The 15,404-nt window shown below is 52.7% G+C and overlaps 1 protein-coding gene across 6 annotated transcripts in view; it reads left to right on the forward strand.

Moving 5' to 3' along the window:
* KLHL29 (kelch like family member 29) overlaps positions 1-15,404 on the forward strand; it is a 331,409-nt gene that overhangs the window by 298,131 nt on the left and 17,874 nt on the right. For all 6 annotated transcript variants that reach the window (XM_005895660.3, XM_070379185.1, XM_070379182.1 and 3 more), the window contains one exon: positions 5,358-5,496. In XM_005895660.3, the coding sequence (XP_005895722.2) occupies positions 5,358-5,496 (139 nt within the window). The remainder of the gene's footprint in view (positions 1-5,357; positions 5,497-15,404) is intronic.

Consider the following 15,404-nt stretch of genomic DNA (forward strand, 5'->3'; position numbering starts at 1 on the left):
TTAAAAATGGTTAGGATGGTAATTTTACAACAACAGTGGAAAGAATGAACTTCAAACTGAACCAGCAAAGGAGAAACAGACACAAAGGAAGTTCTCTGAGCATTTGAGTTCATCATCTATTCATGCCTTCGATATCAGTTAGGTGTTGCTGCATAACAAATAATTCTAAGATTTAGTGGCTTAAAACAACAACCACTTCCCTTGTGGCTCAGACAGTAAAGAATTCACCCGCAATTCGGGAGACCTGGGTTTCATCCCTGGGAGGAGGTCAGGGCAACCCACTCCAGTATTCTTACCTGGAGAATCCCCATGGACAGAGGAGCCTGGCGGGCTACAGTCCATGGAGTCGCAAAGGGTCAAACATGACTGATCAACTAAGCACAATAAGCACAGCACTGTTCAGGTTGGGCTCAGGTGTCCTGGGTCAGACTCAGCTGATCTTGACAGGGGCTGGCTGGTCTAAATGGCTCATCTGTGAGGCTCACCTCTGCTGCAAGTGTTCTCTCATCCTCCAACAGAAGTAGCCCAGGAGTGATCAAATGGTGGTGGGGGCGTGAATTCCCAAAAAAAATAAGCAAAAGCAAGCAAAGCCCCTTGAGGCTGTGGCTCACCCTCACAGAGTGTCCTTTCAACCAAGTTTTCAGGTCTGAAACAAGTCACAAGTCCAGTCAAGATTCAAAGGCTGGGGCAAATAACTCTACCCTTTGATGGAAGGGGCTGCAAAGAATTTTTGCAATCTTGCACACTGGCTGTATATATATGTCAGGCCATGTGCTAAGTGTTGAGGATAAGATACAGTCCTGTGCAGGAGACATCCATGTAAATAAATAATTACAACACACAGCATGCTCTAAAGAAGTAAGCACGGGATGCCAAGGACAGTGGAGGGCCAAGAAATCTGGAGGGAATACGGGAAAGAGGCAATGAGGCCTGGGACAAAAATAATACCTTAACTGGTATTGCAAGGGAAAACGACGATTAGGCCAAAGAAGCAGGGAGGAAGAAAGACCTGAGCAGAGAGGCAAAGAGACGAGTGAAGGATGGAGGGGGACCTGCCTGGGGTTCAGTGAGGCTTCGGTGGGGAGTGAAGGGCTCACGGAGAGGGGAGGAGCTGGGTGTGGGGTAGGGAGACATCACAGAGGGTCTGGCTCCCATGGCTGACCATGGAAATACTTAAGCAGAGGCTGACGTCAGGCTGCTGTGTGGAGGGGGCTTGGAGGGGGAACAGGTCAGAAAAGAGTAGACAGACTTGGAGGCTGTTGCAGGGACTCAGGTAAGAGAGGATGGCAGCTCCGGTGGGGCGCTGATATGAACGGGATCAGAAGTGAATCAGTGCAGAGATTTCTAGGTGGTAAATGAGGTAGGACTGGGTGGGAGGGGAAGGGAGGAGCAGGGAGAAGCCTAGTGAACGGGTGGGCCCATGCTTTCTTCTGGGTGGTCTGAGCTGAGGGAGTTTCCCAAGGAGGGGCAAGGTGGAGGGCACAGGGGAGCCACTTGGGTGGTCAAGGCAAGGGTGTGGGGTCCCCACTCAAAGCCAAGAAGACCAGGAAACAATTTCCTGATGCCAGCCTTGAGCCCTGAGGTCAAGGCCTGTCCTCCTTCACAAGTCGAGGCATATTCTGCTTGTGGTGGAATCCAATTTGAAGACATACCCCCTGCCAGGCTCTGCCCTGAGGCCTGCAGACCACCCAAGCTGGGCACTATGTGGCTGGTCTGAAGGCTTCTCCAGGAACTCACAGGCCTTGAAGCCCTTCAGACATGAAAGGGTTTCCTGTACCAAGACAGGGTAGGCAGGGGGGCAGCTTGTGCCCAGAGCCCATCCTGGCTTCCTCCCATGGATCCTCAGTCACCATGTCCCCAGATGCCCGCTCTCCAGCTGGGCACTCAGCCAGCAGCAGTAAGCACGTACTGACTGATCAATACTTCCAATGCACTCGGGGCCCTGCTGTGAGAAGAACTCCCCTGGTGAGCCCTTTCATAAATTGAAAAATTCTCCTGAAACTGAGTAATCTTGCCCAGCTATTAAAACTAGATTTCCAAAGCGAGGGTAGGAAGCGCCCACAGTTCCAAGGACCTGGCTCTCCAAGAACCTCCCAGATCCAGCCTGGGGAGCAGGCATCGCTGCTGGGGCCGGGACTGCAGATGAAATCATCCCTGGGAATTTAGTTTGAAGGAAAATTTTCCAAAACAATCAGAATGCTTTGGGCCCAGAAGGCGTGGCGTTCTGTGCAGCTAGCCCTGCATTCTCCCCATTGCCTGAGCAGGGTTAACTCAGAAGGCGTCTGGGGCCGTATCCATCTCTCAATGCAGTGACCACTGGGGCCACCAGAGCACATGCCCATGGTGCTTGGGGGAACTGAGTGCCAAAAGCTGGAGCAACTTGCCCAGGGTCACCCAGCCAATTAGTGGCAAAGCTGGAACAAGAACCAGAAATTCCAGCCCAGAGCTCTTTCTCCTCCGTACCCCCCACCCGATCAACCCATGGGATTTCACTCCAAAAGGTGACATCATCCATGTGGCTCACAGTTTGGGAATAAATTCAGCTGGGGCTCTTTTGTGGAGCTAATGTGCGATACGAACACAGCAGTTCAGCCTTAACCCAGCCCAACCCTGCAGGTTCTTCCTGAGTCGGGTCCACCCCAGCAGGCTGTGTGCTTCAGGTCCCCAGTGCCAACTCTCCCCAGGTGTCCCACGGCCCCAACCTTATCCCCGCAGCTGAATTCATCACCCTCTCCCTTCCCGAGGTCCCCCCAGAAGCGGGAAGTGGTCTTCATGCACCCCAACCCCGTTATGGTTCCTGCAGAACTGATGGCTGTGGTGGTTGTTGTTCAGTCACCCAATCATGTCCGATTCTTCGAGACCCCATGGACAGCAGCACGCTAGGCTTCCATGTCCCTCACCATCTCCTGGAGTTTGCCCAAGTTCGTGTTCATTGCATCGCTGATGCTGTCCAGACATCTCATCCTCTGACTCCCTCTTCTCCTTCTGCCCTCCATCTTTCCCAGCATCAGGAACTTTTCCAATGAGTCGTCTGTTTGCATCAGATGACCAAAATACTGGAGCCATGGTACCCTTGGCCTAAATGCTTGTGTTTTTTTCTGGTCCTTCTGTCACCGTTATAGCTCAGGCCTTTGTCACTTCTCACTTGGATTGCAGAGTGATCACCACCATCAACAAAAACATCGAACTTACCACCACTGAGTGTTTAGCATGTGCTGAGCTCAGGGCTAACAGCTGACCGTGGGATAGTGCCATTAATTTTCACCAGAAGGGGACATGGAAGTTCTGGGGAGTCTGGGTAACTTTCCCAAGGTCACACACCGATAGGAGAGTTCAGGGTCTCCCCCAGTCCTGGCTCTGAGGCCCAGCTCTCTCCCACAGGGTGCTTTCCTTCCCTGCACACTGCCTCTGCCATGACCGTTGGAATCCACCCTGGCCACCCCCTGCACAGAACCCCTGCTGACTTCCTTTTGCCCAGAGCGTTAAGCTGGCTCACAGGGTTTTGAGATCTGACCCCCTGCTGTCCTCCCATCACATCTCTGTCTCTCCCCCAGGCCTTGTGTCTGTCCCCTGTATCCGCCCCACCGTGTCCCCCTTGCCCTCCACCTGGGGCTTTGCGCCCTGCTGGTCTCCCTTGCTCCAGGTTGGAGCACATCCATGGAAGCCTTTAGAGTCCCCAGCAAATGAATGCCCTCCCCAACACACACACACTCCTGTAGGTGCCCTGCGGCGACCCCAGCTCAGAGTGATGTTGGTTTGGTGAGGGACAGTGATTTGGCATTGCCCGAGCCCTCGGTACCCACCCCCTGAGTTCCCAGTGTGTCCTCTCGAAGGGTCTGGCTGACCTCAAAGCCCACAAGTTCTTGCCCATCCCTGATTGTGAGCATCTGATCTTCACCAAGTTCTGGGAATGGAACAGAGGGAGCCTCCATCCCCATTTTACAGACATAGAAACAGAGGCTCAGGAAGCACAGGGCCTTGGTAAATGTCAGAGAATGAGCTGGGCTCGGCAGGTATTGTGGCAGGCAGTTGATGAGGGCCCAGGAGGACAGAGATGAGTGGTCAGGCTGGAGCAAGGCCCACTGGAGGGTAATTGCAGAACACCAGCCAGGGTGCTGCAAAGACTCACCCAGGGGGCTCGAGGTTCCAGTGGGGGACTTAGAGCATGGGGCTCAGTTCTGCAGACCACCCTCTCCCATTCAGCTGCTGAACAGTCTAGGTCATTCTAGCCCAAGAATCTGGACCTCTGATGTCCAGCTACCAGGAAAGCTATAGGCAGGCTCTAACCAGGAGGAGGTCAGGTTGAGGGGCAGGCAGGCTGGGCAAGGCTGGTGGGAGTGTTGCTCCTCTGAAGGCTTTAACTTTGTAAGTGAGAGTGTTTATATAAACTAAGCAGAATAGCTGTTAGGCTCTCCTCCTTCCCTCCTCTGAGCCTTGAAGTGGGTCTGGGAGAAGCTTCTGACATGCCCACATTCGGAGCCCAAGCACCTGGGGCGCTCTCTGTGCCGGGCCCAGGTGGCCAAGACACCAGACCAAGGTAGGTGTGCGTCAGGCTGGAAGGCCACTTCTTGGAACCTCCTGGGGCTGCAAGCCAGGCTCTCCTGTGCTGAAGACGCAGTGAGGGGAGGGGGTCCTGAGAGGATGACTCAGGAAGTGGGAGGAGGTATAGACTATCCTTGCCCCTGGCTTGCTTCCCCACCCTCACCCCCAAACCCCCACATCAGCCCCAGAAGTGTGAAAGGGAGGTGCTCATCAGGCCCCCACTCCACCCCTACTTTCTTGGGGGCCCCTCCCCAAGGAGCTCGCCCCAGCCATGGCTGTGAGTATCTAACGTAAGGGACGCTGTTTTTGCAGGTTTTGTGGTTTTTATTCCTTTGAACCATATCCAGCCCATCTTACATCACAATGCCATGCTTTACTTGGTATCAGATACATCGGCACTCATTGGCATTTGGAGAACTTGTTCTGTAGTTAAATTCCAGTTTTCAGTTGTCTATGATGATGTATTCTCTGTGTTTCCAATTGTCGGTATGGGAAACTTTTCTCCCAGCCTTTCAATTCTGGGTTTGGTTTTTTTAGTTTCTGGGTTTTTTTGTTGTTGTTTTGTGTTTGGTTGTTTTTTTTTTTTTTTTTTTTTGCTTTTGAAAGTCGTTATTCCTTTGATTATGTGACCCCTCCCAGTTGCTGCTTGTTTACGCATTGTTTGTGACTTCTTTTGACTGTCAGTGTTTGAGCCAGTCTTGCCAAGAAACAGTATCAAGTATTTTCCTATTTCTCTACTTCTTGAAAAAAAAAATTTAATTAAAAAAAAAACTCTTAATGGGAACCTGGCCCTGTCTGTCTTCTCTGTTCTGCAGAAATGTTGAAGGAATTGAACCAGCAGCGCAGAGCGAAAGCGTTTACAGACCTGAAAATTGTTGTTGAAGGCAGAGAGTTTGAAGTCCACCAAAATGTTCTAGCTTCCTGCAGCTTGTATTTCAAGGACCTGATTCAAAGGTTTGCCTTCCTTCCAGCTGTGGTCGGGTCTGTTCCTTTGTAGGACGCTTTTGTGTCGCTTTTCTCCTCCCCTCTCTTACAGGTTCCTGAAGCGTGACTCCCTGTCACAGAGCCAGTAGCCATCTCTCCTCCCCCTCCTCCTCCCAGTGCCCTCTCACACACAGCCTCAGAGCAGCCACTGTCCCCAGCCCATCCCACACAGCTTCGCTGGTCCCTGGGGTTGGGGGGCCTCTGCCAGCAGTAGGCAACATTCCACCCCACCCTCGAGGATCCTGCGTTCTCAGTGGCTCACAAGCCCTCCCTGAGGTTAGGAGGACTGCAGACTCCACTCTAAGGGACCACTGCACACTGCCCCCGCTGGGCCAGCACAGGTCCCCAGCACCATCACCACTGCTGTCGACAGTGAACTTAATGCCAGGACAGCACAGCGACCAGACCGTCCCCCACCGAGGAGCACGAGGCACCCATGGGGCCGCTTTTCCAACAGCCCAAGTCAGGGAGAACTGACTTGTAGCCAAAGCCTCATTCACGCTGCATGTCTCAATACTTGTACACTGAGCCTAAGCCAGCCCTTCTGAGCACAGACCAGGTGTGTCCTAAACACGGTCTCTCTCAGCCTTTGCTCCCCTCCCCTCCTACCCTCTGCCCCGGCTATTTCTACCTGAATGAGTCTTAATGGTGCATGAGCATCTTTTTTTTTTTTTTTTTCCATTATGTTGATTTTTTTTTTTAACTTGTCTGCTTCATACCCTTGCAAAGAAGTCAGGGGCCACCTTCTAGCGCCTTAGTGAGGGACAGCAGACGAGGGGGCCGGCCCAGGGTAACGCTCCTGTTTCTCTCACCCATCAGCAGATTAATGCCGCTGCTCATTTTGCCTTGCAGCCTCTCCGGGGCGGACGCTGAGCCGGGACTGTGCTCAGAGTGGGAGGACAGACCTCTGCTTGCTTCCCACTGCTGTGTTTGGACTTGCCAACTAACCCCAGAGTGACTGTGTTTTGTTCCAGGATGGCACACTGGCCGGCATCTCCTTTCCAATCTGTTGTGTCCTTTCACTTCGAGCTGAGCTGCCTGGCGTGCAAGCCCCGCGCAGCCGCGCTGGCCCCAGCCATGCAGGAACGGGCAGGCTCTTTGTGACTTCCAGTCCCATGGATAGCTCGGCTCTCCCGCCCCCGGTGCTTGGGTTCTCTCTGACCGAGCACAGGGGTTGGGGCACGAGCTCTGGGGTGAAGGGGCACGGCCAGTGGCTTCTTCGGGCCAAAGGAGGTCTTTGTGCTGCCACTCTTGGCAAATTCTCAACTGACAGTGGCCGGCACCTGGCCGCTGGATTGCAAAACCGGCATCCTCGGCCTTGGTCCCTGCTCCAGATCGCTGGAGAGCACAGAGGGGGCAGGATACAGGGGCAGCTTGGTACTTAGCGATGGCCCAGCCCTGGGCTAGAAAGATGTGGGCGAGGGGAGTGCAGGAGCTCTTTGACTATTGTCAGAGACCGTACATGTAAAGCCAGAAGCTCGCACATGACAGAGAAGAGACACGGCTAGGTGGGAACCCAAAGTAGTGAAGGCTTCTTGGACAGACCGAAAAGAAGAAGGAAGAACATTCCAGGCAAAAGATGGGTTGCTTGGAATGTTCTGGAATGCAAAGAATGTTCTACAATGTTTTAAAATGTTTCAGGCAAAGGATGGGTTGCCTGGAATAACAAGCTGAGGACAGAGACAGTCATGAGCAGTGGGGATGAGGAGATGGCCCTCCCAGAGAGAAGTGTGAGCTAGGGTAGGATGTCATGGCAGGCCCTGACCTCCAGGCCAGGGCCCTGGGCTTGCTCTGAGGGTGTGGAGCCCGTCAGGGTAAGTGGAACGGAGATGCCCACCCTCAGATGGGAGAACTGCAGGATGGGCCTCAGTGACCCTAACCAGAAAGGCTGGATGCAGGGGCTGAGCAGAGCTGGGAGCCAGGAGACCTGGGTTCTACCCCTGACTCTGTCCTATGACCCCAGTCAGGTCACGTCCTCTCCCTCGGGCCTCAGGGTTTCTCATCTGTAAAACAGGAGGTTGGTTCAAATAATGTTCAGGTTTCCTTCCTGCTCTCACAAGGTGATGGTGAGGGGATGGGCAGGGCTTCCTGAGTACATGCGCAGACAGGCAGGTCCATGGACCAAGGTCAGGGGCGAGCTGGGGGAGGTGATGCATTGAGTGTTTGGCCTGTCAAGTTTCAGCAGCCTGAAGATACCCAAGTTGAGATGACTGGTAGGCAGCCAGAGGTCTGAGGTCTGGGGAGACAGGGCTGAGTCTTCAGCATACAGGAGGGTCGCTCAGCAGGAGAGGAGGCCACGGCAGAACCCAGAAATGCCCTGCAGTTCAAAATCACAATGCCAGAAAATTCCAAGGCCGTCTAGCTCAGGTGGTAAAGAATCTGCCTGTAAAACTAGTCTTCCTGGGTTCTTCTATCCCTGGGTCAGGAAGATCCCCTGGAGAAAGGAATGGCAACCTGCTCCAGTATTTTGCCTGGAGAATCCCATGGGCAGAGGCTATAGTCCAAGGAGTCGCAAAGAGTCAAACACAACTAACCAAGTCAAACACGACTAAGCAATGAACACCTTCACTTTCTAGTGGTTAGGACTTGGCACTTTTACTGCGGGGACCCAGGTTCAGCCCCTGGTGGGGGAACTAAGATCCTGCAAGAGGCAAGATGCAGCCAAGAAAAATTCCCGTTGTTAATTTGCAGGTATTTAAAATTTTACTTCTCTCGTCCTAACCATGGGTACACGTCACTATTTCTGCCCACAGAGGCCAGGAGATGCCTCCATGGGGACGAAAGCAGACTCTATAGGAAGATGATCTCCCTCCCGGCCGTGTAAAACCCTTGAGTATTTCACATTCTTAGTGGTCAGGGAGCATCTGCCATTGCCATGTCACGTCTGTCTCCTCGAGTCTGTGACCCCAAGACTTAGTGTGCCGTAGACAGAATGACCCAGCAGGAGAGCAAGGCCCTGCCCGCCAAGCCCCACGCAGGGTCTTTCCTCTCAGACAGCTGCACTAACACAAGCAGAGGTGTGGGGATCATCTGTGGGCCACGACACCCTGGCCCCGCCCTTCCCCAGGGCATAGGTAAGCCCTGTCAGGGGCAGGGGCCCTCCCTCTGTTGCCTGGGACCCCAGGCCTGGGGGCTCTGGCTGGCCTCCTTCCAGCCTCTAGCCTGGCACAGGTGATGCAGTCCTTGCTCTGAACCCACTGAGGACCCGACCCAGCATCAGCCCCAACCCCAGTACAAGGCCCTCACCTGGAGCCACAGACCAGACATGGGGAGCCCAGTCATTCCCTACTCTTCACCCAGCAAGCAAGCAAAGAGCCCCTCCTGGGTCAGGGAACCACTGGATGAGATGGGAGCTGGCCCTTGGGGAGACCACGGCTCGGGGAGGAAGAAACTGTAAAGTGTGACTGGGAGTGCAGGATGAAGGCAGCAGAGGAGGGTCGGTGGCTCCCAGCCCAATTGCCTGACTCCACAAGGGAGGGAAGTTTGGAGACGGCCCCTGGGATAGGGGTGGCATCTGGCCTGGGTTTTGAACCCAGAGAGGAATTGGCCAGGCAGACAAGCTCACGGCTTCAGGATGGCAGGGGGGTGATGGCAGCACAGGTGAGCAGATATCCCTGCAACGCCAAGTGCAAAGTGAAGAAGGAGGGGACGAGGTGGCGCAGAAGGCAGGAGCCAGCTCACAGGGCTTTGTTCTAAACCTGGGGGTGTCATGTTCAGGCTTGCAGTTAATAAAGATGACAGTTGGACCAGGAGTGGGAGAGCCAGGTATCAGAGTGTCCTCTGGACCAGCCTTCTCAGCTCAGAGCCCTGTCAGTGACTCCGCTAGCAGCCCCCAGCCCAGAGCCCCATTCTCCAGCCTCCAGGCTGGACCCACCTGTTCCTCCTTCACCTGGGTTTATACCTTTGCTGAGGCTGCAGCAGCCTTTTGCCCTTCATCTTCCCTTATTTAGTTGCAAACTCTAGTCTTCCGCTGACAAGGCCGAGACCCAGCCCACAGGGAGACCTGCTGAGATGTTTCCACACTGAACCTGACGAGCAGGTGCCCCATTCTACAGATGAAGGGATTGAGGCAAGGGATTCTAAGTAACCAGCAGATCTGGGATTCAAACTGAAGCCCTCATGCTCTTCAGCTCAGTCGCTCAGTCATGTCCGACTCTTTGCGACCCCATGAATCACAGCACGCCAGGCCTCCCTGTTCTTCACCAACTCCCGGAGTTCACTCAAACTCATGTCCATCGAGTTGGTGATGCCATCCAGCCATCTCATCCTCTGTCGTCTCCTTCTTCTCCTGCCCCCAATCCCTCCCAGCATCAGAGTCTTTTCTAATGAGTCAACTCTTCGCATGAGGTGGCCAAAGTATTGGAGTTTCAGCTTCAGCATCAGTCCTTCCAAAGAACACCCAGCACTGATCTCCTTTAGAATGGACTGGTTGGATCTCCTTGCAATCCAAGGGACTCTCAAGAGTCTTCTCCAACACCACAGTTCAAAAGCATCAATTCTTCAGCACTCAGCTTTCTTCACAGTCCAACTCTCACATCCATATATTACCACTGGAAAAACCATAGCCTTGACTAGATGGACCTTTGTTGGCAAAGTAATGTCTCTGCTTTTGAATATGCTATCTAGGTTGGTCATAACTTTCCTTCCAACGAATAAGCATCTTTTAATTTCATGGCTGCAGTCACCATCTGCAGTGATTTTGGAGCCCAAAACCACAAAGTCTGCCACTGTTTCCACTGTTTCCCCATCTATTTCCCATGAAATGATGGGACCAGATGCCATAATCTTAGTTTTCTGAATTTTAGCTTTAAGCCAACTTTTTCACTTTCCTCTTTCACTTTCATTAAGACGTTTTTTAGTTCCTCTTCACTTTCTGCCATAAGGTGGTGTCATCTGCATATCTGAGGTTATTGATATTTTTCCCGGCAATCTTGATTCCAGCTTGTGCTTCCTCCAGCCCAGCGTTTCTCATGATGTACTCTGCATATAAGTTAAATAAGCAGGGTGACAATATACAGCCTTGATGTACTCCTTTTCCTATTTGGAACCAGTCTGTTGTTCCATGTCCAGTTCTAACCGCTGCTTCCTGACCTGCATAGAGGTTTCTCAAGAGGCAGGTCAGGTGGTCTGGTATTCCTATCTCTTCCAGAATCTTCCACAGTTTATTGTGGTCCACACAGTCAAAGGCTTTGGCATAGTCAATAAAGCAGAAATAGATGTTTTTCTGGAACTCTCTTGCTTTTTCCATGATCCAGCAGATGTTGGCAATTTGATGTCTGGTTCCTCTGCCTTTTCTAAAACCAGCTTGAACATCTGGAAGTTCACGGTTCATGTATCGCTGAAGCCTGGCTTGGAGAATTTTGAGCATTACTTTACTAGTGTGTGAGATGAGTGCAATTGTGTGGTAGTTTGAGCATTCTTTGGCATTGCCTTTCTTTGGGATTGCAATGAAAACTGACCTTTTCCAGTCCTGTGGCCACTGCTGAGTTTTCCAAATTTGCTAGCATGTTGAGTGCAGCACTTTCACAGCATCATCTTTCAGGATTTGAAATAGCTCAACTGGAATTCCATCACTTCGACTAGCTTTGTGCGTAGTGATGCTTTCTAAGGCCCACTTGACTTCACATTCCAGGATGTCTGGCTCTAGGTCAGTGATCACCCCATCGTGATTATCTGGGTCGTGAAGATCTTTTTTGTACAGTTCTCCTGTGTATTCTTGCCACCTCTTCTTAATATCTTCTGCTTCTGTTAGGTTCATACCATTTCTGTCCTTTATCGAGCCCATCTTTGCATGACATGTTCCCTTGATATCTCTAATTTTCTTGAAGAGATCTCTAGTGTTTCCTGTTCTGTTGTTTTCCTCTATTTCTTTGCATTGATCTCTGAGGAAGGCTTTCTTATCTCTTCTTACTATCCTTTGGAACTCTGCATTCAGATGCTTATATCTTTCCTTTTTGCCTTTGCTTTTTACTTCTCTTCTTTTCACAGCTATTTGTAAGGCCTCCTCAGACAGCCATTTTGCTTTTTTGCATTTCTTTTCCATGGGGATGGTCTTGATCCCTGTCTCCTATACAATGTCATGAACCTCCGTCCATAGTTCATCAGGCACTCTATCTATCAGATCTAGTCCCTTAAATCTATTTCTCACTTCCACTGTATAATCATAATGGATTTCATTTAGGTCATACCTGAATGGTCTAGTGGTTTTCCCCACTTTCTTCAATTTAAGTCTGAATTTGGCAATAAGGAGTTCATGATCTGAGCCACAGTCAGCTCCCGGTCTTGTTTTTGCTGACTGTATAGAACTTCTCCATCTTTGGCTGCAAATAATATAATCAATCTGATTTTGGTGTTGACCATCTGGTGATGTCCATGTGTAGAGTTTTCTCGTGTTGTTGGAAGAGCGTGAACACCCATTTTCTGACCCAGGGAAGAACAAAACCATCCTTTCTACCCCTGCACAAAGTTTGTAAGGAAGGGGGAAGTAAAATCTCAGGGCTGACAGTGTAGAAGTGTGCAAGAAAAGGGGACACAGAGCCTGTGTGTGTGTGTGTGTGTGTGCACATATATTAGAAATGCTTGTAAACTGGCCACAGAATCTGCCCAAGAAAAGACATAACCCCTGCCCCCATGAGACAAGCCCTCTCCCCCGTACCCAGGAGAGGCTGTGTCCACTGGAGTGAGGGCTGGAGGAGGCTCAGAGAAGCTGGGAAAAGAGCACACAAGGCCATGGGGAAGTTCAGCACAAAGCCCAGGATGAGATGGCAGGGCTGTCGAATCATCCTTCTATGCCTACTCTGAGTCCCCGTGACAATCAGGTGAAAGCCCAGCAGGAAAAGGAGCTGCAGCCCTGTCTTTGGATAACATGAAGCCTAGTGCTGCGTAACAACCAGGCCCCATCTGCACCCAGGCTAGAGGGGAACACCAGCAGGACTGAGTGGAGAGGAGGACAGAGGCTCAGTGGACTGAGCCCCAGGTGTCAGGAAGGAAGGAGGATGTTTTGAGCAGACTAGACCTAGACATACACTTGGTCCAACTCCAGGGGATGGTGAGGGACAGGGAAGCTTGGCATCCTGCAGTCCATGGGGTCGCAAAGAGTCAGATATGACTTGGCGACTGAACAAGACCTAGTGGGGTCCTGGGGAGGCAGCCTTCTGCGTCAAGAGTCACTTCTCAACCCCAGTGAGAAGGACTGAGGTCTGCCTTTCATGAAGAAGTCCCTTCACTTTTCCCCCAGGAGCCAAGGAGCTCTGGGGGACCATTGGTGCCAGTAGGGGCACTGGCTGCACTCACCGGCCTGGTGGGCTGCAGGCCCCATCAGAGGGGACCGGGCTGTTCTTCTTTAGAGACAGCAGAGGCCCTGCCTCCCTGCCACAAGTGTGGGAGACAACGCCCAACCCCAAAGGAGCATTGCCCCTGCATCTCACCAAATGGGACAGAGACCTGGCATTCTACCTTCTCTCTCCTCTCACTCGCCTCTGGAGCCACCAGTACATTTGAACTCTTTCCTCTTTTCATAGTAAATGAAAACACATGGACAAATTTTGTGCAGGTTGATTTTCACAAGCCCCTTGTGTAGATGCTGAGCTTCTCACTCCAGCCCCCTCTCCAGGGGGAAGCTAAAAGGATCTCTGTAATTGAGTGGCACAGACCTGGCATGTCGGGGAGCCCAGTAGAGTTAATGCAGTAGTCTAGCCATGTGCCTTTCTCCCTCCTTCCCTGAGGAGCTGGGCATTTGTGGGTGGCAGGCTAACCCTTTCCTGGGAGAACACAGCAGTGTGACTAGAGCAGAGAGAGAATCACACATCCCGAGTCCTGGGTGGGGCCACCCTCCTGAGTGGAGCAGGGGGCCATCTACATCTATCCCTGCTCTGTGTTTACCCCCACTCCCCACTGCCCCAGCAGTTCCAGATCCAGCTTGCAGAATGAATGCATCTGATCTCTGATGTGTGTGGGGGTGGATGAGATTCTGTCCTGAATTCTAAAGAAGGCGGTTCTTATCCCACAAGAGTGAATTGCTAATGGTGGGGTCACAAAAATCCTAACATCTGGGGTAAGCCATTCCCAGCACATCTGCCAAGATCTGCCAAGCAGAGCCTGTGTCCCATACCCTGGGGACATACCCCTGATTGGGAGAAGGTGACCCCAGGAAGTTTTAGTCTTCTGAGAGAACCTGTGGGCCCTGCGTGCACTGGACAGCTCCAGCCTACCCCTCACTCCCATGCTCCTGCCCCCAGTGTCAGGCCACAGCCCCACCCTGCCAAGGCTGTCATTCCTGCCCTGCTGCCCCTCTCTCCAAGGTCATATCGTGACCCCGATTATCCAGCAGCTCCCCAGATACTCCATGGGGCTGAGGGGACTGGGATGCTCAGAGCCCACGGGCCAGCTTAGGACAGGGACAGAATGGTCATCTAGGGAGGACACTGCTCCCCACTGGTGATCAGGGCCACCCTTCAAGGGTAATGCCTTCCAGCGGGTCCTTGCTCAGAGGGAAGAGGCCGACAGAGCTCAGGGTCCTATCCCAAGATAGTCTGATGGTCAGGGAAGGAGAGTGACCGCTGGCCTCCCTATGCCCCCACAGCTGCCTGGGCCACCCAGGAATGCCAGTGTGGACTATGAACCTGCTGTGCAAGGGAGCTTCAGGAGACCTCACTGTCAGGGGCCTTGCCTCCTCCAGATCTTGAACTCCACCACCCAAAAAAGTCTCCATGACATCCCCACGTGCTCCTCTGTGTCCAGGGGGAATGGTTGTTCAGCTCACAACGTCTGGCATCTGGCCCCAGGGACCTCCAACCACTGCCCACAGATCCTTTGCTCAAGTGGCTGACTCCCCTCCACAGGTGGCCCCGTAGTGGGGGATGTGGGGGGAACAGAGCCCCAGCTGAGCATCGCAGGAGCAGCAGTCCTTGGACAGCACCTGCCATGGTCAACATCCCCCTGTGCCCCCCTGGGCAACCCTTGGCTCCTCGGCCATAAGGCAGCACCGTGTCCCCAGGACCTATCCTTGGCTCAGACTCTGGGCAAGACAAGCATCTCCCCACAAGTTTAACCACACAGGTCCCACCAGACCCATCACTTGGGGCCATGGGCTCCACTGGCCTTCCATCTGCCCAACACCCCTTCCCACAGGGTGTCTCCATGGTCCTCAGGGTCACGTGTCACATGCATTTCAGTGCATGTGTGTGCATGCGTGTGTGTGTACATCCTAAAGTCCCACCTCAGCTCCTCTCTGATTCTGTGCTGAGAGTTTGCAGGGAGACAGGAGAGCTGGCCAGATGGGGCTAGGTAGCAGGGCCTGAGAGCCTCTGGAGAAGGGGAGCAGCCCTACTTTGGCCTCATGAGCCCTGCCCTGGCTGTGGCCTAGCGTGACCTCCCCAGAGCATGAAGGACGGTGTTGGGAGTGGTGGGGGGCAGAAAGTGGCAGGTAGGAATGAAAGCAGAGTAGAGTAAGAGGTTGACCAGATAGCTCCTGAGGCCGGGGGTGTTCAGAATGTCTGTGGTTTCAAGTGATTCCATAATAAACCATTTTTATACTTAACAAAGTCACCCAAGCATGGAAATCCATCCTGACAGCTGAAGACTAGGTGCGTTAAGACACTTTAAAACTCACACAAACCATGTGTGTCTATGGGCTTGAGAAGGGGCTCTGCTCAGACGCTCTATCTAGCCTACACCTTCCCACTCAGCTTTCTGGGCCTGCCCAGGACTTGTGGCAGAATAGACCCTTCAGGCTCCTGGTTGGATGAACCATTCTGGAGGAGGACCAGCGTGGTACCCTGGGATGGGGGACCTGGATGCAGACTCACAGCTTCACCTGTTCCCCGCCAGGTCATATTTGTGTTGTGAAGGCCCTGCGAGGCCCGTGCCTGACCAGAGAG

Source organism: Bos mutus, chromosome 11, assembly GCF_027580195.1.
Source record: "Bos mutus isolate GX-2022 chromosome 11, NWIPB_WYAK_1.1, whole genome shotgun sequence".
NCBI classification, from domain to species: domain Eukaryota; kingdom Metazoa; phylum Chordata; class Mammalia; order Artiodactyla; family Bovidae; genus Bos; species Bos mutus.